This window comes from Photinus pyralis, unplaced genomic scaffold (assembly GCF_008802855.1).
Source record: "Photinus pyralis isolate 1611_PpyrPB1 unplaced genomic scaffold, Ppyr1.3 Ppyr1.4_LG4, whole genome shotgun sequence".
Lineage (NCBI taxonomy): Eukaryota > Metazoa > Arthropoda > Insecta > Coleoptera > Lampyridae > Photinus > Photinus pyralis.
Window position 1 is genome coordinate 13,980,980 of NW_022170511.1, and position 17,180 is coordinate 13,998,159.

General features: G+C 36.2%; 3 protein-coding genes across 4 annotated transcripts in view; 1 reads left to right on the plus strand and 2 right to left on the minus strand.

Annotated features, from left to right (window-relative positions):
• LOC116167913 (serine/threonine-protein kinase SIK1) overlaps positions 1-5,072 on the plus strand; it is a 30,715-nt gene extending 25,643 nt beyond the window's left edge. The window contains exons 9-10 of one of the 2 annotated variants that reach the window (XM_031483520.1): positions 84-1,158; positions 4,543-5,072. In XM_031483520.1, the coding sequence (XP_031339380.1) occupies positions 84-1,158; positions 4,543-4,635 (1,168 nt within the window). In that variant the 3' untranslated portion in view covers positions 4,636-5,072. Of the gene's footprint in view, positions 1-83; positions 1,159-4,479 lie in introns of both variants that reach the window. The other variant, XM_031483521.1, reaches the window with a different exon arrangement.
• A 188-nt stretch (positions 5,073-5,260) lies between these two features.
• Positions 5,261-13,866, minus strand: LOC116167915 (serine/threonine-protein kinase PAK mbt). The gene is made up of 3 exons (XM_031483523.1): positions 13,695-13,866; positions 11,774-13,624; positions 5,261-6,083 (listed from the first exon to the last, which is right to left on the minus strand). The coding sequence occupies exon 2, from the start codon at positions 13,451-13,453 to the stop codon at positions 11,777-11,779; it is 1,677 nt and encodes a 558-aa protein (XP_031339383.1). The 5' UTR covers positions 13,454-13,624; positions 13,695-13,866; the 3' UTR covers positions 5,261-6,083; positions 11,774-11,776.
• On the minus strand, positions 8,391-9,658 carry LOC116167918 (thymidylate synthase). Its single transcript, XM_031483527.1, has 2 exons — positions 8,783-9,658; positions 8,391-8,734 (listed from the first exon to the last, which is right to left on the minus strand). The coding sequence occupies exons 1-2, from the start codon at positions 9,485-9,487 to the stop codon at positions 8,525-8,527; spliced, it is 915 nt and encodes a 304-aa protein (XP_031339387.1). The 5' UTR covers positions 9,488-9,658; the 3' UTR covers positions 8,391-8,524.
• Positions 13,867-17,180: the final 3,314 nt, after the last annotated feature.

Below are 17,180 nucleotides of genomic sequence, written 5' to 3' on the forward strand. Positions count from 1 at the left end.
CGCTAACTGCTTAAGTAATCTTTATTGTATGTTCCGAATAAAAGCTAAATAATGTTTTCACAATCAATTATTTCTTGTTCTAGGGGATTCCGTAGTGGAGAAATTCAGACGCAGTACTCAAGTTCCACCGATGAAGGCGTAGAAACAGACCTGGAAGACCACAATCCCCGTTTAAGCTATACATCGTCCAGTTCCTCAAGTGGAGTAGCCACCAATTTCAATACATCGAAAAGTCTTAGTCAAAATTTAAGTTGTGATAGTAATTTTGAAAGTCTTGATTATCAGCTGTCCGATTCAAGCGAATTGACGAGCAGTTTGCCAAGTTGCACCACCACCGATAGAAATCTACAGGAACCGGTATTAACTAGTGCCAGTGCAATTCCTCCCCCTTCTAATTTTTCCATGAACACAAGGTCTAGTTTGCACAGGCACCACCCGCTGCTGTATATGCCTAGTTTAAAGCCAGTGAACAGGACGGTTACACGATCACCGGTAGATTTTCGAGAGGGGCGACGTGCGAGTGATGGGCTGGTAGCGCAACAAGTTACTGATTCAACAAGCGGTGGCGTTGTCGCGTTTAATTCGCAGAAGCTAAGCGAAAATTGTAAAGCGAAAGGGGTTCTGGAATTGCATTTAGTGCAGCGCGAAGCACAACGTTTACAAGTTCAGTATCAAGCTAGAGAGCCACCCGAGGAAGCGTCCCAAAGGCAAAAGCAGCACAGTCAATATTTACAGCCTCGTACGAATAAAAGAATTAGTTTACCAGATAACTTTAGTTACGCAAATACAAGTCCGGAACCACTCCAACTGCAAACTGCCATGCAACACCGCCTCTTGCAGCAAAAGAGGCAAATCCTACAAAAACAAAGTGCAATGTCACATCAGTCATCCACGAATAGTCTAGAAACCAGTAGTTCGTTAGCTAGAAGACATATGCTAAGGCAAGCGAGTTATAAAATTGCCCAACAACAACCTGTATTACCTCCATTACCGTTAAATGAAACTGAGAATAAAGACTTATTAACGTTCCAGGCTATCGTTGAGGGTTCTGGGGAGGCTTGGAACTCATTGCCGGGAAGTTTACAAACTTCTTGTCAGATCTCAGAAACGATACCTCCACCTCCCGCGTGGCAATCGCCATTACCTACGTGGAGTCAGGTACCACAATATCTATAGAGCACTTACACAGGTTTCTACTGAATATTTAAAAAAATGTAATTTGAACAAAATTACGTTATGAATTAGCTTAAAACATTCCGAGAAAACTGCAAAAAGTGTGTTATACAGTGTATTAATGCGTACCTATGTTGATAATCTAAAAATAGGATAGGGCAGGAGAGCTTATTTGATTGAAATAAAGTGTAAGAAAGGAGTTTCCATTATCGTTGCATATTTATTTATTTATATTTTTACCACCACTGGTATAACGTTGGGAGGCTAAAAAGGGCTTCCAATTTGTTCCTATGTTGTATCAAATCTTTAAAAATACGCATATGAAGCGCTATCTTTTAAAAACTGCTTCATTGGTGTCCCTTTTACACAGTTAATGTAATTTTGTTTCACTTACTGCAGTTGCACCTACTTTCGCCTTATACATCCAAAGTTATTTGACTCATATTCTTGATGTCTGATTCTTCCTTGAAGGAAATCGGATGCTTATCCCTGTTTTCTTACTGATTAGGTATACATCCTACAACGTTTACATATATTTTGTCATATATCGTCACTTTTATCAGCTAATATTGGTGAAATCCTGAATTTGAATCAAAAGTAAGGATTGAGCTTAACCTTATACGAGTAATCCCATATAAAGAACACCTTAAATACCCACAAATTTTTAATCTAATAAAATAATCGACATTGTTATTATACAAAGTCGACATAGAGATTTACATGTTTTGTCTTTCTCTATGTCTACTTTTAAATGACAAAATCTTCTAAAGGGCGCCTAAATTTTATGCATTCAAAATAACTTCTTAAAACAAAGACTGGCTGTCATATTAATTAATTTGAATATTGTTGCTTTGGTTCACAGAAAATAAATCTCTTACGCTGCTTAAACGGTTACCGGCACTTACCAATTGACAATATGAACTTGTTCTTCAGTTGAATTTAAAAATACAGAACCCAAAGCAACAATATTGAAATCCCAAATCTTTATTTGTATTAAGTTAGGTAAGTTATTTTTGTTGCATAAAATTAGGCGCCCTTCGGAAGCAATATTGTCTTTTAAAATCATTCTTCTAGAGTATTACGTGTACCATAATGAAATTCGGTATAGGTAAACGGTATGGGAAGAGAAGATTTTTCGCACATTTTTCACTTTCTGGCCCCATCCGGTTTCATCAAAAATAACTCTCGTTTGGAATTTTTCAATGGAACACTAAATTTTTTTGCATTTTTGGATCTCTGAGACAATTCTGGATCAGAATGTGATTTTTACGCCTATTTAATATTTTAGAACATCTGTGTGACCTTGATCAGACATAAACTAATGTAAGGCCTCAGACAATGTTATTCTATTTGCAATTGGATTAAAAATAAGAGCATAAATACTGGATAATAATTTATGTGCTTTTTAATACTTTGTTCTAAAAAATGAGGTATGGAAGAAAACGTTTAAACATGTCATTCTGATCCAGAATTTTTTCAGAAATCCAACAGACACCTATTTAGTTAGTTCAAACTACACAATTTAGTTTGTTTTCCTTTTTAAATTTTTCTTAGGGCTTGACTGGGTTTCGATACAACAAAAATGCTGACATTGAATTAAAATTCGTATAAATTTGAAAGTTACGAAAGCCTCAATCAAATTCAGTAAAAAAGAATTTATTCTAACACACACCATGAGAACAAAATCAAATACAGAATAAAACCTGTAAGAAAATTGAATAAATACACCCCATTTCCAAAACTGTCAAATAAAAAAAAAAAAAGTTCAGTTAATTATACCCAAATTATCTGGTCAGGAGATGGGGAAACCGATGAACCGCAAACCGACACTTTACACAGATCCGACAGCTTTTTAGAACCCACATTTATTTAACACGTAACTATTTGAAAATTCACATAATAATTGGTTTGATGAGGTTAACAAATTATTGTAATGTCTGATCGGATGATAAAATTTTATTACATAACACTATACATTTGATAAGAATGTTATCTTCTCAACTTCAGAACCGCATGCGTAGCAAATCCAGGGACAAGACTGTAAACTTCTTTATTTGGCGAAACTGCCCGTAAAATTTAACACAATAGTGATTTTCCGTTTCTCCCATTTAAAGGAGAAATCACCTCTTTTCATAAATTCCATATCGTAGCCCTCTGCTTATTCTCGAAACTCAGCTCCATCGCCCGAATTGATAACCACATGCCTTGCTTATCTCGTACGTGGTATTGTTTATCACAGAACCAATTAACTTTTATTTGCCAAGACCTTTCAAAAAGTGAAAAATATGCGAAAAATCGCCTCTTCCCATACCAAATTTCATTCTCTAGAAGTTATGACTTGCCTAATAGATTCGTTGACACCCAGAATATACTCTTAACAAAATTAAAGATGCCGCTTACGCCAGGTATATATTATTCGTTTGCCAGCATTCTCTTGAAGTTATGTCTCCTTTATCCATTCACATCCACATGTTTTTATAACAAGCGTGAGGCTTGAAAATGTCATTTAGGTAACATAAGGGGGGAAGCGATAAAAGCAGAGGTTTCAAAGTACAATAAATCTTTATCTAAATTTTCATTTTCACCATTCGGTATTATATGGCTTGGTGGGTATGTTGCTTCATAGACAAGGACAATTTCACATGTTTTTAATTTTTCGTAAAGTATTTCAGCTCTTTACTTACCCTACCTTTTCACTAGTCAAAAATTGTAGGCATACAGCCATATACATTGACATTTGGCTTTCTTTCAACTGAAGCACAAATAGACAATCTTGCGGAGATACTGCTGACATTGGGAACTATCCACATCAATCAAGCTAACATATTACATTATCCTTGTCTACCTAACCATTGGTTCTCACTTTCTTATTTGAGAAAGTACCCATTGCATACCAAGAATTAGTGCAGACCTTAGTTTATCCTCTTGGAGGGGAGAAATGAAATCATGAACTTGACATATCAATTTTGACTGACCATGCACGTGATAGTGCGAGTGTAAATTCTCATTTCTTAACATAATTCCATTGGTAGGAACTTACAAATTGTGAATATATTTCAAGCTCTTGTAGCCATCTGCCAGTGAACTGCGGATAAAGTGTTTTACCAAATGTTCATTAGAAACCTGAAAAGTTTTAGTACAAATCTTTATTTTGTTTTACTATGTTGTAGTAGTATACAAATATTATTTGTGTTAGTTTACCGTTATTCCTGTATTGCAGCTCAGCTACTAAATATATAGCGATATTTAATGAGTTTTACATTTTTATTTAACAAAAATAATAGCATGCACGTGTTTTGTTTTCAGTTTTTGAAAGTGTGTCTTATTTAATTGAGTAAGATGGTAGAAACAATGTCCTTTTTATGATAGGGGCCTCAGTTCACAAGTAATGCATGGCCTCCTTTATTGCCTCTCAGCGAGAGTCCAATCTTAGAGCTTACGGAACAAATGGAATCGATGTGAAGATGAGCTCTGCGAGCATTTACAAGATAATATTGCTCGTGGCCACACCAAAACATAAAAGAGTGGAAATACATTTATTTAGATTTAGTGTGTAGAAATTCTAAAATGTTTAGCTACTTTTGAGATGGACAATATTGTTAAAAGTTGTTCACCTTTGTTTCAATTATTACCCCAAGATGTTTGGTTTCGTCATCTTGTTCGTTTGAGTGTAAACATTCCAACACTGTTGTTTTGCAATTGGTTCATGAAATAAAGCCGTATAATTATAGGAGCCAAATTATTACTGATGAACAATCAAATAATTTAAATCAGACTGTAATAATATGATAATAATGTTGGTCATTGTAGTATAGAACATAGACTTAGTACTACAGTAAATAAGCTCAGCGATTTTGTGTATTAAGTCTAGTGAAATAAATGAAAAATCTTTACATCAGTATAGCACATATCATCAAGAAGATATATAATCTATTTAAAGGTGCAGTAAGATGTAGTAATTAGCTTGAGCGATATTATGGTAGAAAGCAATAATATATTTGTATATTTGTAAACGTGCCTGTTTTGTTTGATCGCTGTTTATGATACGCTAATATGCTTTTGTTAAAAGTTCATAATAAACTCCATACAAACATGAGAAATTTTATTACAACAAAATAGTGACATTGTGTAAGTAAGTACATTATATGTTATACTTAAACATAACACAAGAGCTGCCTTAAAATACAATATAAATACGCTCTGGCTTAATAATACACATTAGATGTTTTTTTCAATTAAAAGGCACATGTTTTGGACGGTAGGGCAGAATGAGTAATACTGGTACACCGTAAAACTGACACAAAATAAAATTGTTGTATGTATGTTAAAAACATAAACTAAAAAATACTGGGTAATTTATCACTTCACACATTCAATCTACATAATGTACAGACATATACTTAATAATAAGTAGTTGAAAAATGATGAAAAAAGTAAAGGTGTAAATATTTGGAGTCATGATGTCAAATTATAGATACGAAATTGAATCAGGTAACTAATTTACAAATAAATTTACAAACACGCATAGTGATAACTGATTATCATAACATAGTAATAATAGGGATTAGGGATAAGAACATAGCTATATGAAATGTTCGCGACATTTATGGAAATTACAAATACTTAGTAAGGAATGGCAGCAATTGGTAAAAAATTGTTAGTTTTGTTTCGATGATAGTTGCTACTTCTCTTCGCCATATGCACGAACGTAATTTCCATCGCAAATACACTGCCAGCGCCAATTCGAGCACGGTTAACATAATATGGCAAAAAAAACAATGTTAACAAAAAGGATAAAAATTCGTGATTTATATAAAAATGCGTTCGATTTAATGTTCAAAGTTAAGTAGTACCTTTAATTTCATTAAAATTAGTTTCCGAGATGTCCAGTCTCTTCAGATGCGAACATGCTGAAAACAAAAAAGTGTTGTTAATGATATAACAGTTATAGAAGTGATTAAAGGTAAATAGCAAATCAAAAAATTTAAAGGCAACATTGTCCATCGTCTCAACCTGGGAAACCATCGTACCTTCCACCGCGGGAACGCCGAATTCATCATCATTGATCTGACACTGGCAAGTCAAAAGATGGCCAGGAGAGTATCAGGCTGGAGAGTCAATCAAAAAATGACAAATTACCAACAACTGGCATATGAGCCAGAAGGACTGCGGAACGTGAAAGAAATCATTATAGTACCCATCATACTCTCAACTCTAGGACTAGTACCAGAGTTACTCACCAATTCTTTGAGAAATAAACATTCTGACTAACATCATCAGCAGACTGCCACACAGCGTGCTCCTATCATCAGCCCACATAGCTGTGAAATTTCTGGACACGAGTTAAACCCACCCCACTACTCAATTAAACCCAATTAAGTTTTGTGAATGAAGAATAATAATAATAATAAAATTTATTTCAGCGTTAAACACATGTAAACAGAAACTAAGTCTATCAACGAAAACATAAACAATCGAAAAGCGTAGTTCTAATAATTCTAATTTAAACTTTGACAATAACCCAGCTGATCATTAAAATTCCGTAAAGCATTTCGAACAACCTGTCAAGCAAGGGCGCCGGAAGAAAATGCGCTAGGGAGGGGCCCTTACATTTTTGGAATAGAAAATGTTACCTAACTATTTTTAAATTAGTCACTCAATAGGATACGCAGCTAAATCATATATCCAACAAAAACCATTGGTGTAATAGTGTAATAGGTACATATTAGACACAGAGACAAAACAAAACAAGAACAAAAGTAACAAGTTACAGTAGTTCACTGAAAAAAAAAATGAAATTAATAGCACTATATTATAAAATTTGCTGTGGTTAGCACAGATACCACCCGCACACCGGCACATGCGCATTCTACGTTCTTTTAGGTTTAACAATATATTGTGTTCCAAATTTGGTTCCAATTGCTTAAGCCGTTAATAAGAGTTTAGCACACTTGCGCAATTCTCCCCGAAAGCTTTTCAGCTCTTCCTTTTATATCTAAGAATATGTGTACCAAATTTGGTTACTATAAGGGTACAGACAGACCGACATCATCAAAATTTTGTTGGATTCGGATTTCTGGTGCGTCAAAACGTATATTTCCGTAAAAAAAAGTGGGGGATCATTTTTTACCCCAATGCAATACCTCCCTTACTAACGTGCGCGGTACGGGTTTAATTTAATCTCTATAGTCTATAGGTAGGTATAATATGGCAACTTTATGGACATTGAGGTAACTCAATAAGGTTATAAAAGGTTTACCTACTTTTGCTTTGTCACCGAACAGCGATGGGACAGAAAAAGGTGGCTGTGTTCTGGTTTTATTGTGAGCTTTCAACATTTTCTAAAATGGATTAAGTGAATTCTCAAATGCCAGGGAGGGGCCCGGGCCCCTCCTTGCCCTTTAGTAGCGGCGCCCATGCTGTTAAGGAATAATTTCAATTCAAAGGTAATGTGATTTGCTACAAGTATTTTTTATTTAAATTTTTTTATCACTTTTTGAATAAAAATATCATTTCTGATCTAGTTTTTCATTCTGCATCCAATAAGAATAAATATATACAGGGTGTCATATTTAATAACAAAATGTTAAGGTAATTACCAACTAAACCGTGTCGAAAAAAAAAGACAATTACAATATACCTAACCATATATGAATATTTGTTGTACAGGGTTGCTATTAAAGATGGAACTGAAGCACTTACGCTCAAACATTTGCGATATCGACATGAAAATTATAATGCTTCCATTTCAAAATGATTTGACATTTTGTGAGAGCAATTTCCTTAAAATGACCTATATTTCACATAAAATTGACCAAGCCAGGATTACCTGGAAGGCCATTTTAACAGAAACAATAAACCTCTCGCCAGGAAAGATTGCCGGTCAGAGAACACTTGATCCCGGTCTACAATCTATGTTTTTCTAAAGATGTGAACGACTTTCGGGATAGTATTGTGTCAATGTTGAACAAAAAGACTTTTCGTTCAACATTGGCACGATCACATTCAGGAAGTCGCTCGCATCTTAAGAAAAACATCGATTGTAGATCGACACAAGGTGTCCGGCAATCTTTCCTGGCGAGAGTTATATCTAATTCCACCTTTTGTATTCCCTATGCGGGAAGTGTTCCATCACTACTTATGCAAAATCATGGAGTTGCCACAATCTAAAATAAAATAGCAAAGTCACCTGTGGAGTATGATTGTTAACGAACAAATTGGTAAACAAGCATTTATTATCTTACATTACACACTATATATATTTAGCAACAAATTTGATTGTGAATTTACATTTTTAAATAAAAAAATATTAAATAAGTACAGAACAACACTAAATATAAAGGAAAGCGAGTTAAACAGCCATTTCCATTTTAATAGTGGGGTAGGGATCATAGCCAACTAAATCAAAATCTTCAACCTTAAAATCATCAATACTGGCAACGTGTCTTTTGATATGCAAATGGGGAAATGGCTTAGGGACTCTTTGTAATTGTTCCTTTAATGGTTCAACATGGGTCAGGTATACGTGACTGTCGCCCAGAGTATGAATAAATTCTCCAGGCTGAAATATTGTAATTAATAAAGAGAACAATGATGATGACCAGTTTACCTTCAATCCAGTTACATGGGCTATCATTACCGTTAACAAAGAATAGCTGGCGATATTAAAAGGCACTCCCAGACCCATATCCGCCGCCCTTTGATATAATAAACAAGACAATTCACCATTTGCAACGTAAAACTGTACTAAGCAATGGCAAGGCGGTAAAGCCATTTTTGGTATGTCTACAGGATTCCATGCGCACATAATTATACGTCGATCGTTTGGGTTATTACGGATAGTGTCGATGACTTGTTTTAATTGATCAATGCCCTTGCCATCGTAATCAGCGTGCATACCTTCATAAGTGGCACCGAAATGACGCCATTGAAAGCCGTAAACGGGCCCCAAGTCTCCGACTTCTCGGTCAGTAAACTCCATTTGGTCCAAGAATTCGCGAGAACTATTTGCATCCCAAATGTGTACTTTCTTATCAGATAGGTCCTTGGCGTTGGTACTTCCCCTTATGAACCAGAGCAACTCCTCAACAACTCCCCGCCAAAATACTCTTTTTGTCGTCAACAGAGGAAATATGTTGTCTCGCAAGCTGTACCGCATTTGAGCTCCGAAAATTGCGTAAGTGCCAACACCTGTTCGGTCACTACGTTTCACACCTGTGTCCAGTATTTGGCGAATATGGTTTAAATACTGAAATTCCTCGTGCCGCTCTTTGTTTTCGGTTTCATTTTTCACAATACCGTTTAAATTGTCCATTGGTTATATTATAATATATTATTATTGAGCAGGTAATACTAACGTGTTCAAAAGGATGAATTTATTAAGCAGAATTGGCGCCAAATATTAATAACATAACCTATAATTAGATAACGAGTTGTGGCTAAATGCACGGATACGGAGTAGGTAAAGACGGAAGCATACAGGGTGGTGCACGGTAAGTAGGAACATAGGGATTTAACCTGGGAAATTAGTTTTATGCAAAATCCTGCCCTCCTGTAGATGCAATAGATGCATACAAAACTATTTTTACATGTTTTATTAAGCTTTTCGTATACCCGCAAAATTAAAAATAAATTTCAACATTTATGTTGAAACCAAAAGCTTAATAAAACATGTAAAAACAGTTTTGTATGCATCTTTTAATTCTGAACAACTTTAAATTCTACAGTTTTTTCTATGTACAGGAGAGCGGGATTTTGCATAAAACTAATTTCCCAGGTTAAATCCCTATGTTCCTACTTACCGTGCACCACCCTGTATATACCATAAAATCGCGTTATTATTTATTTACATTATTTCTTAACGGTTAGGTAATTTAGAAAAGTTCATTTATTCGTGGTAACTGTCAGAAGCTAAACAAAGCCTTGCATTGGTTCTGTTCAGAATCGTTATAAAAATTAAATTTTAATTCATTGCAACGTTTATTTATTTTACCAAGAAGAGTACACATTCTGGTTATGTATGTCATTTAATTTATTTTAATATTGTTAAAATGCATTTCCCTTCTGTTAGTTTAGTAAGAGTTTAAGAATTTTCCATGTAAAACGTCGACCTTTAATGGCACTCCGCGAGTTTATTGAAGAAACAGGTGATACATCAAAATTTTAATATACACGGTCTTAAATTAAATGATTGCATGATGTGATTGGTCATTTGTTTGCGATGATTTTATGAACACTGAACCAATTACACGCTTGAATCATACAGTTAACTACCAGGAGCAAAAGATCCTAAGCAGAAAATCGATAACATAGCGAGCCGTCATCCTCGTTCAATATTGTAAGCGAATAAAATGGGATTATATCCATGTGTAGGTATATGAGCTAATATCACAAAATTGAAATTCAAAATATAAATGTAACTTTTCAGGAAGGAATAACTGAAAAATGTTCTAGATTATTTATGTAATGGTATCCTTTGTGAAAACAGATAGGTAATGAAACATGGTTTGCCAAAATTGTCGATTATGCTGTTATTTCATTCCGTAAAAATCCAAAATGGCGTCTATAAGAAAATAGTAGCCTGTGTGCTATATAAATTCTGATAACAAATTCAGATTATCAGAAAAAAAGTGACCATAGAACTTGCTAATGGGAACTGTCTATTTCTAAAATGAAAACGAAATTTGACAGTTTCAGCTTTTTGGTGATATCTCAGTTATTTTCAATGATTTTTCAAAAACTTCAAATGCAGTATGGTTCTCAATATGCGCTTTACCCAAAACATGTCAATTACAAGTAAATTTCTTTGTGTGTGAAATAAACGACAGTATCTGTTGTAGAAAATTCAACTTTGTAGTTACTTTTCTTCTGTGACGAGCTACCAACCTAAATATTAGTGTCTGGAATAGCTACAGATCACTTCAAACTATACTTGGGATACTGAAATCACACACGGCGAACTTCGTACGGCCTATCAGTTGGTGTCACGCTCCAGGATAGGAAATCAGTTCGGCGTCGCCCCCTCACCTTGCCCAAATGTAGCGCTACCGAATAAGATATAAGAACGGTATCCGCTCTCGGATGTGACATAAATTCAATTTGAGGGGTTGGCCCACTTCCCCTCGACCACGCTCACTACATCAGAAAGCTTCGTGGGCATAGATAATTGATAACGTTTGATCGTCTATTTTTTCGCCCCTCACCTGAAGCCGACAGTATGGATCCTTCTAGAGCCGTAGTAGACCTCGCTCAAGACTCAGAGTAAGAAACTCAAGATCTCACTTTGGCGCCATCTATCAGTTATATTGCGATTTAAAATAACGGAAAAAATTGTTTTCTTTCCGTAAAGTTTTTGGAAATTACCTTTTATACAAAGCTTGTCCTGGTAATAACAAACAGAACAAAAAAGAATTATCTAATTTGGTGAAGTCGTTCGGAAGTTATGCGTGTACATACATTTCGGCGATTCATTTTAAGTACATAGATTTCTGCAGTTCTGCAGATACTCATGTGGTTTCTTTTAATTTGTTTTTAGAAAGAGAAGATACAGACAATTGTAAACATAAAAGAGACGGAGAAATTAAAAAAAACAAATACTTACATTTTAGTAATTGGTATGCCTGGCACCTCTCATTAACGGCACTAATAAAGCTGGAGGACCTGCTTGCCTTAAGAATGGATGGTGTAGTAAATCTGAAGCGGTGGCGCGCTGAGTAGGGTCCCTAACGAGCATTCGTTCCAAAAATCCTTGCAACCGTGGCGAAACCTTATGACTATTTTTGAATTTGGGCGGTGGCATTTCTCTAATTCTTCTCATCGCCTGCAGTGGCGGTTCATTGAAAAATGGCGGCTCACCGTCGACCATCTCTATCACCATGATACCCAACGACCATATGTCCACTTCGGGTCCGTAAGGCAACCGACTAATCACTTCGGGCGACATCCAATAAGGCGTACCGACGAGAGATTTACGTTTAGGTAACTCCTGAGAAACTTGGGCGCAAAAGCCAAAGTCTGACAGTTTGACACGACCGTCCGGTGCTAAAAGTATGGAATCCGATTTTATGTCTCGATGTATGACGCCTTGCGAGTGAAGGTACGCTAACGCTTTGAGGCACTGTTTGCAAACGGTGGCGATTTGTTCCTCGTCCATTCTCGAATGTGTCACAATGTCTGTCAAAGCACCTCCTTCGAGGAATTCCATTACGACCCACAACTCGTCATTAACTAAGTAACTGTCGAACATTTCTACAATATTTGCGTGGTGGTAATCCCTCATTATTACGACTTCATTGAATAACAACTCGCGCCTCTGCTGTTTTCGAAGATCCATTTTCTTTACAGCCACTTGCCGGCCTGTGTTTCGATCACGTGCTATGCATACAGTGCCCGTGGAGCCTTCCCCAATTTTCATGAACTGTTCGAGGGATTCACGGGGGTCTTTAGGAGACACTACCATTTGAAGAGCGGCACGGAATTGTTCGTGCGTCAGCCGTTGCTCGTGGTGTTGTTTGCTGGCCGTAGAGACCGACGGGGGAATGGTGGGGTGAGGTAAGACTTGTGTTCCATTTTTAATATTTTGATTCTGATCGGGTCGCGTTGGGAATCCGAGTTGCGCTACGTTTTGGTGTGAGCTGGAGGTCGACTGAGTATGAGGAACGTAATTCGGTGGAGGTGCTGCCACAGAATTGGCGGGTGACACTTGAGGATGATCGCGGTAACCTACATACGGTTCTTGTGTGTTTCCATTGAGATGAGAATTACTACCTTCGTGATTACTGAGCGAGCGTTCGGCCGGTGACTCCTCTCGCACTTGTGGTTTACTTACACAAGGTTCTCGGCGTAATGACGGATATTGCAATATCTGCTCTTCGGGAACCGAAGGTGGTACGTTAGCGTTGTGATGATCTCTCCGCAAACGAGGTGGACTGGAAGATCTCAGAGAATTCGAACGTGCCACATTAGACGTTTTTGGAAGAATAATGCCGTTCGAAACAGGAGGTTTGGTTTGCTGTGGAAGGATCCGATTTTCAACTTTGCTGTGCTCCCCGCGAACTATTGTTTTTAAATCTAATATCTCAGTTGGCGTAATTTCAGATGGATCAACTAATGGCAGGGGACGATTTGTCGATTTTAATATTTGGTTATTGCCTACTATCGATGCCCACTGCAAAGGTAAACCCACATATCGGCCTTCTCTTTTATCAAATCCGGTGTGTACACGATGTTCGAAATTCGTAGGTGGAGAGATCTGAGGCTTCTTCTTCTTCTTAGAAAACATGTTTATAACGAAATTGTTCAAAAGAACTTTAATCAAAACAAACTTAACCTTCTTTGCACTCAACCGTAGAAGTTAAAGATCCAAGTAACCATAAAACAATCGCATCACTTCAAAATATTATAATGTTTCACTTTGTTGACATTTTGTGGGTATTTAATAATATTGCATTTACTGTAAAAAGAATACAAAACTCAACGCCCCGTTTGACAAATTTTTGAAACGATAATGGAATTTCAATTACCGTTAAACGCTGTTCCCATTATTCCTACTTTCCATTTCAGAAATTCTCATAATTCAAAAATTATCTACGAGGCGGTTCAAGTTTGTTACATTCACGTCAATTTTGATCAAAATTTGCATTATTACGCCTTTATTGATGTCGATTATGCATATTTTGTTCATCGTTTGCCTAACACGTGTTTGTGAATAAATTAAAAATTATCCGTGCATACACATGCTCGATTTTAGGCAACTAAAGTAGCATTTAAATAATGGAGGTCATCTATCAATTGAAACTACCTACACTATGCTGCTTTGAATATAGTATAATCAGAGGCTTTTGCTATATTTTTGGAAATTTGTTGTACATACATTCTACAGCCTACATTGTATCTCCTCTGCACCCCTGTTGTTAATTTCAATTTCAATTGTATTCCAAATAGTGATTGGTGAGACCACACACTTTAGAGAATGAGAGTTCTCCTCGAAGTTCACCAACAATGCATATTTCTTATATAGTCCAGGAAATTAAGGTTTTGCCCTGGCAATTTTTTCAAAATGAATCGATTAACTTGAAATTTTGATAGTAGGTAGGGAATAGCCTACAAGGATCAAAATCTATGCAAAAGGGCGCTTTCCCCCTGGGGTTGGCTGCCTGCCACCCCACCTCAGAGGTGGTAATTTTTTATTGTAATTTTTATAAAGAAATAGATAGAAGAATTAATTCTAAGCAAAAAGTATTCTATACATTTAATCTCCCAGTTATTCGCGACCGAAAGTATGAGTTTTTCATAGAAAAGATCAACTTTTTAATTGGTTATTCGCGAAAAACTCGAAATGCATTTTATAAAAAACGCGGAGAACAAAATCGTACCTACCTACGGGGTCATTGGATTTGACCGAGTATTTGACCCATTTTCAATAGTTTTGTTACATGTGGCATATAGGTGAACTGTGCAAAGTTTGAACTAAATAGGTTCAAGCGTTTGGCAGAGACAGAGAGGCGTGACCCCAAGGGATCATTGAATTTGACCTATTTTCAATAGGCTTATTACTTGTAGCAAATTGGTGAATTGTGCAAAGTTTGAACCAAATCGGTTCAAGCGTTTGAAAGTTATTGTGTTCACGGACAAACGGACAGACGGATAGACGGACAGACGGACACCATCGACTCCCATATAAAGCTTGCATCGCTTTGCTCTGCCGCTTAATAACGGCAAACCTGTGCATTTCTCGAGAAAAATTCGTAGAATATTCTTTAAGTATTTAAAAATACCTTAATTTTCAAGTAATTAAAGCTAAAAGTGAAAAACGAATTTTTGCAATTTTGTGAATAACGTCCTTCTTTTCCAAATAACTACAAAATAACTGGAGATACGTAAAAAATGCTAGAACATCCAATTGTAGCTTTTTTCATTCCAAACATTTTCCTCGCTGTTTTTCTGTACGACAAAAATTAAGTGAGATATAGTCGTTTAAAATGTGTATTTATATGCGAGCACAACTTTGTTTTAACTCTTAAAGCTCCCTCCATTTTAAAACTAAGAGCTTTAAAGGGACTTGAGGTAAATAGCCTTGTAGCTCTTCTAAAAACCTTCAAAATGGTTTTTTAATGCACTTTGTATCATGAAAAATAAAGAAGTTATGATTAAAAATAAATGAATCACAATTTTTTTCGAAAAATTCTGAAAGCACAAATCGAAGAATTTTGCTACATGACCTGTATATATTCCGCATACTACACATTAGAAACTTACATACACACTTACATCCATTCCATACACCTATACACTACGTAGTGCATATACAGGGCGATTCAAAAAGAATATCACCACTTTGAAAATCTGGATTAACAAAATAGAACCATGGGTTATATCAAAATGAAGAGTATTAAAGTAAGTTTTTTTCCACTAGGAAATAGGTCCACAGGTGTTGAATATGACCCCACTAGGGAAAGCAATCCCGCAACAAAATCTCAATCTCTCAATCCCGGTATTTGCGGAATCCCGCAAAATTTTAAATAAATTGGCAAATAAGCAATTTTGTGCGGTTAACTTCTGTATTTTAATAAATCGCTTGAACAAAAAAGTAGGTACATTCAGCCTAACTTACAACTCAAAAAAACCTCACCTGTACAGCACAAAAAGGTGAACTTCTAAAGTGTCTCAAAAATCATAGTACATTTTTAACGAAAAAAGTTTAACAATTATTTTAACAATAACTTTTCCGTTATGCGTTTCATTAATAAAGTAAACAGAGTCGCCCCCTTGGTCGACAAATTCCTCAGTACCGCAAATCCCGCGGGATCTCGCCCCATTTATGTGCGGGATTATTTCTTACTTATCAATTCGGCGTAATTCTTGGAACGTTAACCAAACACAATTCAATCCGCTTATATAGCAAACAAATCTTCTAGAAAGTTCTCGAACAAAGGATCAAAAACATAATATTTTCCGAAATGAACGCGTCTTATCCGCTTTCGTTCCTTATCGCCGGTGACCCGACTTAATGGCGCTTTCAAGGCCACTGGGGGGCGCCGAGATGTCTCCCCAGATTTTTGAATTTTCTCTGCAATATAATTATAAGACCGCAATTTTTCTCACTTCTGGCAGCGCTTTCGGCTGTAGTTTTTCAGTATCTTCACCTCGGTCCATAGGAATGCCAAAGTAAATTTATTATAACCACAACCGTAACTGTGTCTTTTTCTCTAATTGTAACTTGTTTCTTTTTAATTGCAGAAACGACGATCTGGAGATGGAAACTTCTAGAGCAGAGCATGATTGATAAGGGAATAGCCTACTTCTTTCGATGGGTGTCAAAGTAAATTCATTATGGCCAGAATCGTAACTATTTCGTGACTTAATTTGTGTCTTTTACCTGATACATCTTATAACTTATTCGTTTTAATTGCAGATTCGGCAACTATCTCCTAGAGCTAGTTAGATAGTACAAAGAATCATACGTTAACTTAATCCTTTAAAATTTAAATTGTGATAAAAATGCGCGAAATGGCGTTGGCAGTACAAGGGCGACCGCAAGAAGGCGAGAAGATGTGCGCGCTTTTTTGCAGTACCTAGTTGTAAAATGTATGCATTTTTGAAAAAAGATTGATCTTATTGCTGTGTTGAGAAACAAAAAGCTAACATAAATCTTGAACGAAATAAGGTTATTGATACCTACCTACCTTACCTACCTATTACTTGGAATGGATTCCCAAGCCCAAAGCAAAAAATGTAATATGGAATAGTGATTTACTAATACATATATTGATGAAGAATAAAATATAGGTTGTAAATAAACCTATGTAGGAAAGTGTTTGTAGTTTTTTAGTTGTTTGTAGCACTTTTTCAGCCGATCGGGTATCAAGTGTGGAGAGTCAAAAAAATTGCCCCCCCCCCCAAATTTTTGCCTATTTAAAATATTAAGCAGAATTAATTTTCTTTCCAGCATTCAGATTCAAGCCATAAGCACAAGGGCCTTCAGAGTCCGACACTGCTACGCCCTGGGA

Bases quoted from the DNA above. Each gene is read 5' to 3' on its own strand.
- LOC116167915 (XM_031483523.1), bottom strand. From the start codon at position 13,453: ATGTTTTCTAAGAAGAAGAAGAAGCCTCAGATCTCTCCACCTACGAAT.
- LOC116167918 (XM_031483527.1), bottom strand. From the start codon at position 9,487: ATGGACAATTTAAACGGTATTGTGAAAAATGAAACCGAAAACAAAGAG. The intron at 8,735-8,782 runs GTAAACTGGTCA...ACAATATTTCAG, and splicing joins CCCATGTAACTGGATTGAAG to CCTGGAGAATTTATTCATAC.